General features: G+C 35.3%; 1 protein-coding gene across 1 annotated transcript; it reads left to right on the top strand.

Annotated features, from left to right (window-relative positions):
- The first annotated feature begins 313 nt into the window (after positions 1 to 313).
- On the top strand, positions 314 to 631 carry LOC123642740 (keratin-associated protein 6-2-like). Its single transcript, XM_045558146.1, has one exon. It carries the CDS (start codon positions 314 to 316, stop codon positions 629 to 631), a length of 318 nt encoding a protein of 105 aa, XP_045414102.1.
- The last annotated feature ends 8,324 nt before the right edge of the window (positions 632 to 8,955 follow it).

The raw sequence follows: 8,955 nt of genomic DNA, 5'->3' as shown, positions 1-8,955 counted from the left end.
GAAAATGGGTGTCAGTCTTACTTCCAGGTACATGATTTCATTGAGACAATTCTTTGGCAGAGCACATTGAAATGATGCTCTTTAAATAAAACCAGAGTCTTCAAAATAATTGGCTCATGTTAAGCAACCTGTTATTGATTGTCAACAGTGACCAGCACATGATAGTTGTTTAAATATTTGTTGGCTAACTCATGGAATGAATGGTATACTCTGGCAATTACTGACGGTATATAAAGGTCCCAGGGAAGAAGAAGGCATCTACATTTCAGAAACATCCTCTTGCAAACCACCTGAATACTCTCCTCTTGACAACATGTGTTGCAACTACTACGGCAACTCCTGTGGCTATGGCTGTGGCTATGGCTGTGGCTATGGCTCTGGCTATGGCTGTGGATACGGCTCCCTTTACGGCTGTGGTTATGGAACCAGATATGGCTGCGGATACGGCTCTGGCTACGGCTGTGGATATGGCTCTGGCTACGGCTGTGGGTACGGCTCCGGCTATGGCTGTGGATATGGCTCTGGCTACGGCTGTGGGTACGGCTCCGGCTATGGCTGTGGATATGGCTCGTCTTCTGGCTACTGTGGCTACCGGCCATTTTGCTTTAGAAGATGTTATTCTTGCTGCTAAAATATCACTCTCAGAAGACCATTTGCTTCTGAAATGATACTTCTAAAGTTAATGCTGATTTAAGGATCCATACCCCAAGATTTCTATACCGAACAAGTTACCTGCTTGACAGAGTCTTGGAGTTCCAGCTATCCATACCTTAGAATGGAATCTCTGTGGCCCTAGGATCCATGGTATCATCTCACTGTCTTTCCAAATGTTAGCCTTGACTCCCTTAATCTCTGATTCTCTGTTATGACTGTGTTAATGACCACAACATCTACAGTTAGGGAAGTTACTTATTTTCAATAAAAATGGTTCTTTGTTTCTAACAAATATTTGTGTACTTGCTTGCAAATTACTCCATTTTTGAGGTGTTTGGCCTCTTCAGAAAATTGGGCTAATAATATGTTGACGCAACATACCTTAGGTATTCTCTTGCTCTAATACAAGTATTCCTTTCTATGCTTGCATCATAAATAATGTCTTCTTTAATCCCTCTCATATCCCACACGCTCACACACTCACATACTCAAGCACGAATCACAGAGTAATTCAGAACTGTGCTGTGGAGATGGTGCTGAGTGTCTGGAGTGGAGCTGGAAGAGGAGAGAGAGAAGGAGTAACACCTGTTCAGGAGGTTATGACAAATGCCCCAGGGAGAGAAGATATAGCCTGAGTGCTTAAAGAAGTAATGGAAGGGAAGAGATCATTTCAACGGTTATTAAAAAATTAGAGTTGCACTCAGATGTTAGGCATGAAGAAGAAAAAACTAAGGAATGGATAAGTTAGGTGAAAAAATATACTATCACATCATCTGCATTTGAAGGAAGTGCAAATGTATTTGTTTACCCATATGGAGGTGGAGGGAAGTGATTTAATGTTTTTGAATTAAGCACCATGCTAGACACTGAAAACACAGTAGAAAAATTATAGACAAGTTTCCTGCTCTTATAGTGTTTACATTCTCATAGATGAAGGTTAAAAAATGAGTAAAAACTAATTGTAAATTCAGATATAATTGCTACAGAGGGAATGAAACAACTGAATGGGGAGGAGAGGAAGGATTGAAGTATTAGCGAGATAGCTCAGGGAGGTATTTTAAGTGTTGACATTTCAGCTGATAATAAAAGTTGTCAGTATCAAAGGAAGACTAGGAAGGACTGTGCCAAGTGCAAAATGGGGAGAGAGGTTCATTAAGTTTTGGGTATGATCATTTGGTGCCACATTTTTCAGTTGGAAATGAGCAAGGTCCCGTATTTTAATGGAGTTCTCTTTGGATTGGGGCGGATATGAAAATGGGATAAAAAGCCTTGTCTAGCTGCCTGGCTGATTTTCTAAAGTAGAGTATCTACTCCTTTTTAGGTTCTGACTTTAGTGTCTTTTCCTCATCAGAGTATCCAGAACTGAATCATTTAAATCCTACAACAGAAAAAGCCTTTCAGATTCAGTAGCACTCGTTTTTCAACCAGCAGTAATAAATTTGTCACTGTCTCATCCCCAGCACAGGGATCATTACAAATGTTTGACTCTCTGAGGTCCCTGGAGCTAGCAGACCCTACAAAATGGCCAACTCTAAGGAAGATATTGTACAATTAAAATTAGCCCTGGAGTTAGGCTATGTCCAGGATAGAATTTGTCCATCTGATAGAGAAGCAGGGTTTCTTTCATGAGCAGGATGGTTTTCACATCTGCAACATTTGTAAGTCAGATCTGAGGACTGCCTGTACTCTGTGTGACACTGAGGTTAGTATTACAAACAGTGAAGGGGAATTCTAATAATTACAGCTCTTTGAAATATTACTTTTTGTTTCATTATGTTTTTTGTCATTGAAGGCATTCTGAAACAAGGAACGATATCATTTATTAAGCACGTATAAAATAATTTATACATCCCAGAAAAATTCTTCACAAACTAACACTTAACATATCTTCAAAATCTGAAATGTTGTGACTCTCTCAGTCAAAGAAAATTTTGAGACTGTTAGCTTGTCTGAAATGAAAAAATGGTGATAATATTAACAGAGACAAGGATGATAAAATTAGAAAAGGTTTATGTATGTATGTATGTATGTGTGTGGGTGCATGAGCATGTGTAGCATGAGTCCAGTGGAGGTGGGAAAAATGAATATTTGCCTTAATATATTAATGATATTATGGAGGAAAGGGAAGATCTTTAGGGAGTACTTTCTATAGTCAGGAAATGATTTAAGTTTCAAAGCTCCTTTATAAAGAAACATAAAATCCTCTTCTTTGATGAGTTATTGCATATTGTAGAGGTTATAAATTATAGAATATGTTATTTGTTCTTTAAATATTTTAACAAACCTTAGATTCATGTTCCAGCGATGTGTTGTGCTTGGTCTGGGGATAGAGAGATAAAAAATGTAGTCCCTTCTTCTAAGAATTCAAAATCTCCATTTGGACACCAAATTGTAAATCATACATTCATATTAAAGCAGATATGTTTGCAGGTATGATGGGCTACTAAGAAGAACTCAAAGAGGAAACCTAAATCAGTCAGAATGTGGAAAGTAAGGCTAGACAAGGGTCAGAAATTGCTTCCAAAGGAGAATGATATATGAGCATAGCCATAAAGGACAAGATAGAATTGATCAGTTACATGAGAGGGAAAATAGAATTCCTGGCAGAGAAATTTAGAGAAAGAAGCAAATAAGCTGGTATCTTATTGGCTAGAGTAGTAAGCTCTACTGGTAATTTTTTATATTATTATTTTTTTATTGAGGTAATATATACATATATAGCTTACCATCTTTGCCATTTTTAAATGTACAATTCTGTGGTAATAAATACATTTATATTCATTTTTTCCCCTTCATTCCCCCCCTCTCCCCTCCTCTTCCTGGCCTCTGACAACCGCTAATCTGCTCTCTGTCTTCGTAAGATCCACTTTTTTTTTTTATCTCCCATGTTAGTTAAAATCTGTAATATTTGTCTTTACGTGCTTGGCTTATTTCATTTAATATAATGGCCTTCAATTCCATCTATGTTGCTGAAAATGACAGAATTTTAATGAGTGGTCACACCCATAGAGGCATTCTCATGTCTCATGAGGGAGCTGCATTGGTCCAATAAGCTAGCCACTAGCCAGATGTAGCTATTGGGCACTTGAAATGTGGCTAGTCCAAAATGAAATGTGCTGTAAGCATAAAATACACATTATTTAAAGACTTACTATAATAAAGAGCCTTTTGAAGGCAGCAGATATTTAGATCATGTTTTTTAATCAATTCTACTGATTTATATTAATATCTTTTAAGCAGGGCATTTTGATCATTTATATTCAAAGTTAATGTTGATATGTGAGATACTGTTCCAGTCATCATGTTGATTACTACCTAGTTGCTTTGTATTTTCCATTGTGTTTTATAAGCCCTGTGAGTTTTATACTTTTGAGTGTTTTTATACTGGCAAGTATCAATCTTTTGTTTCAATATTTAGAACTTCTTTAAGCATTTCTTGCAGAACCAGTCTAGTGGTGACAAATTCCCTTAGTGTTTGCTTGTCTGGGAAAGACTTTATTTCTCCTTCATTTATGACACTTAGTTTTGCAGGATACAAAATTCTTGACTGACAGTTATTCCATTTAAGAAGACCAAAAACAGGAGGACACTAATCCCTTCTGGTTTGTAAGGTTTCTGCTGAGAAGTCTGCTGTTAGTCTGACGGGTTTCCTAAAACAAACAAACAAACAAACAAAGACACTGGAGGCATCACATTACCCAACTTCAAATTATACTATAAGGCTATAGTAACCCAAACAGCATGGTACTGGCATAAAAGTAGATACACAGATCAATGGAACAGAGCAGAGAACCCAGAAATAAAGCCATACACCTATAACCAACCGATCTTCAACAAAGCAGATAAAAACACACTGGGGAAAGGACATTCTATTCAATAAATAGTGCTGAGAAAACTGGATAGCCATTTGCAGAAGAATGAAACTGGATCTCTCACCATATACAAAAACCAACTCAAGATAGATTAAAGACTTAAATGTAAGACCTGAAAAAATAAAAATTCAAGACAAAAACCTAGGAAAAACTTTTCTGGACATTGGTTTATGCAAAAAATTTATGACTAAGACCCCCAAATTGAATGCAACAATGACAAAAATAAACAAATGAAACATAATTAAACTAAAAATGTTTTTAAGAAAAGAAGCTTTTTCACAGCAAAAAAAAAAAAAAAAAATCCAAAGAATAAATAGACAACCTACAAAATAGGAGAAAATAATAGTAAACTATGCATCTGACAAAGGACTAAATACACAGAATCTATAAGGAACGCAATCAACTCATTAAGAAAAAAACAAACAACCACACTAAAAAGTGAGAAATGACAGGAACAGGCATTTTTTCAAAAGAAGATATACAAACAGCCAAGAAACATATGAAAAAATGCCTAACGTCACTAATCATCAAAGAAATGCAAATTCAAACCACAATGAGACACCATCTTACTCCAATTAGAATGGGCCATTATTAAAAAGTCAAAAAACAATAGATGTTGGCACAGATGCAGTGAAAGGGAATGCTTCTACATTGTTAGTGGAAATGTAAATTAGTATAGCCTCAATGGAAATCAGTATGGAGATTTCTTAAAAAACTAAAAGTAGATCTACCATACAATCTTGCAATCCTGCTACTGGGTATCTATCCAAAGGAAAACAAGTCATTATATCAAAGAGATTTCTGCACTAGTAGGTTTATCACAGCATAATTCACAATTTTAAAGGTATGCAATCAACAATGAGTGTATAATGAAAATGTGGTGTGTATGTACATACATACATAGCATGGAATACTACTCAGCCATAAGAAAGAGTGAAATAACGTCCTTTGCAGCAACTTATATAGAAGTGGAGACTATTATCCTAAGTGAAGTAACTCAAGAACAAAATACCAAATACCAAAATACCAAATATTGCATGTTTTCACTTATAAGTAGGGACTAAGCTATGGCTATGCATGATCACAAAGAGTGTTATAATGAACACTGGAGACACAAAAGGGGGAGGGTGAGAGGGGTGAGGGATAAAAAAATTACCTATTGGGTAATTGACACTACTACAATATACACTGTTGAGGTGACAGTTACACTATACACTATACAATACATGTAAAAACACTTTTACATGTTTTTACATACATGTAAAAACACTCCACTTGTACCCCTCTAAATCTATTGAAATAAAAAAATAAAAAAGAATGAAAACTGTATCAAATAATTTTAAAATATTGATTATATATTAAATGATAATATTTTAGAGACATTAAATTAAATAAGTTAATAAAGTATAAAATAAAATAAAGTATAAAATTAATTCACCTGTTTCTTTTTACCTTTTCAAAATGTGCCCATTAGAAAATCTAAATTTATCTGTGCTTCATGATGTATTTCTATTGCACAGTGTTATTCTAGAGGGTCAGTAATAACAAAGTGGACAGGAGAGGACACTAGCTAGAAAAAGAAGTCCTGTTAGGATACCAGTCAAGATCATAGGCTCTAACTATGTTATCAAGGTATAACAGTAGATAAGTTTGAGGTAGTAAGACCACAATTGCCAGTGCTGCAGACTTCAAGGGGATGCCCAGCAAAGACACTTCTCATCTGGGACAGTTTATTCAGTAAACGGGCATCTTAGTTCATTTTGTGCAACTATAACAGAATATCTGAGACTGGGTAATTTATAATGAACAAAAATTTATCAGCTCACAGTTCTGGAACCTGAGAAGTCCAGTATCAAAGTGGTGAGGACCTTCCTGCTGCATCATAGCATGGCAGAAGGTATCACATGGTAGAAGGGAAAAGAGAGGGCAAGAGTGAGAGCAAAAGGCAGAAAACCCACTCCCACAATAATGAACCCACCCTTGTCATTATGGCATTAGCCCATTTATGAGGGTGGAAACTTCATGACCTAGACACCTGTTAAAAGTCCCACCTCCCAATACTGTCACAGTGGCAATTAAGTTTCAATTGGAGGGGGAAAACATTTAAATCACAGAATGTGATTGATCAATGTTCCATCTGTTTAGACACAAAAAGAGAGATACCTGACACACACCATGTGCATAAGAAATTCCAAACTGATTAATGTTCTAAACATGAAAGGTAAATTATTAAAGTACTAGAACATGATTTATATTTTTAGGAATTTTGTAAGCCACTTGTTAAACCACTGATAACTTGAAAACAGTTATGCTAGGAATATTTACACCATGGAAATTGGCAAATCAGACAGTACTACCCCCATCTCCAGCAGAGATCATTAAACAACAGCATACCACTGCCCGCATTTCTCCTGTCATTGAGAAGAAATTAATTTTTTCAAAACCTTTACAACAGATATGTATTACTTATGACACTGTAAAAGAAAAAAAGAGAGACATCCACAGAAATCAATGAAAAGATAATTGTATCAATATTGATTGTTCTATGTTCAGAAATTTTTACAGCCTCTTTTAAGTTGGTATCCAAGTTCTCCTGTACAAGAAACATTGTCTTTAACTGTTCTCTCCTCTACAAGACATAATTTCCTCAAAGTTACCCAAATGATCACACCTCTAAAAACAAAATTGTATAGCAATTAAGAGCCTGGGTTCTAGGGTCACATTATTTGTGCTTTAGTATAGGCTTCATTAGTTATTAGTTGTGTAACCACAAGGACATTAACTCAACTCTGCTGAGTCTCAGAATACTCAAAGGTAAAATGATAAAATAGTGCCAGTTCAGAATTGTTGAGAGTAACAGATTAAATAAAGTGTGCAAAGCTCTATGACTGAGAAAACCCAAAAGATTTTTGTTATTATATTTATTATTAGGTTGCTATTATGACGTAGCTGATATTCTACATTGTTAACATGCAAAAACTATAATTTCATATGGCTTAATCTTATATGCTTCTTGATATTAACAATGTTTTGATAATCATAGAGTTTTAATAACAATCTCAATTTTTTCACATCAACTTTATAGGCACATTCCTAAGGTAGATGTTTTGTACATCTGTCAGAAATGTATTGCATAGTCATAAGCTCTAATATACGTTGTGATACCAAGTAAGTTGATACGTTTCTCACTGTATTTTTAGTAACAAATTAGTGGGCTTTAGTGGAGTAGCTTATTTTCTGATGATTTGGTCCTACTTTTTACTTTGTCACCAAATTGTATAAATTACTTGAGAAGTTTCCATTGGTTTTGACAGAAGATATGGAGTCTTTATTGAAAAAAAATTTAGGGGGGAGAAGGAATACGATAACAGTAAATAGTGGTTGCAGTAAATCGAAGAGTGAATGGATGAGAAAATGCAAAGATTGCAGATACTCCAATCTTTTATGTGTCATATGGTAAAAGGACAGGGGCTAGTCCAACGGAAATGGTTGTTTACTCTTTCTGAATAGTTTCTATGCCCTAGAATAGAGCTTGAATGATCTCAATTTTCAAAAATTCTTGTAAAATCAAATTGTACTATCCAGTCAGTATCTAGAGAAATGATCAACAGAACTATACAAGTAAATATTGTCATGCTAAAACTACTTTGAGAAGAAAGCAGGTGACATGTTAATGTGGAAGGGGCCATGGAGTTTGGAGAAATGAAGCCAATACTGAATATCAAATTTTAGTGGAAAGAGTTATATGACTGGGGTAATCATAATTAGAAGTCAAACCTAGAATCTAAGGTTTTTATTTTGACATGGAAGTTTCTGATCCATGGTGCTTTTTCCCTGTATTGACTAAAATTGAATATGTCTAGAAAAGTGATCATCATTTCTACTCAAATGATGAAACTTCTAAAACAAACTTGCAGAGTATTAAGAAGGTTGTAATCTCACAGTAGATAGAGAATGCTGAAGTGTGAGAAGAGTGGCTATCACATGGCTACATGGTGCAAAAAGAGAGCTATGAAGCAAGTGTGAGAGGTGGTTGAGTTGTCTGCTTGATGTTGTCTGCATGGTGTTTTAGCTAGGATGTCAGATCACAAACGAAGAAAATCCAGATGATAGACGTTTAAGGTAGAAGTTGCAAAATATTGGCAATTTTGGTAAATGCAGTAAATATTTTACATTCAAAAAACTGAAGGAAAAATAATTTATGGATCCTGCTTTAGCTTTAATGTTATAATAGATATTAAAGCAATTTGACTCTATCACTAAACAGCTGAAAGTCCTTGGGCAAATAACTTTACGCCTGGTCTCTGTTTTGTCACCAGTGATATGTGTATAAAAACAAAAACTGCAGGTACCTGAAAAAGTGCTTAACACCACTAATGATCATAGAAATGCAAATCAAAATCACAATGAGATATTACCTCACACCTGT

The sequence above is a fragment of the Lemur catta genome, chromosome 1, assembly GCF_020740605.2.
Source record: "Lemur catta isolate mLemCat1 chromosome 1, mLemCat1.pri, whole genome shotgun sequence".
In the NCBI taxonomy this organism is placed as follows: Eukaryota; Metazoa; Chordata; class Mammalia; order Primates; family Lemuridae; genus Lemur; species Lemur catta.
The sequence above is the reverse complement of the archived record's forward strand: the minus strand, read 5'-3'. Positions and strand labels throughout refer to the sequence as shown.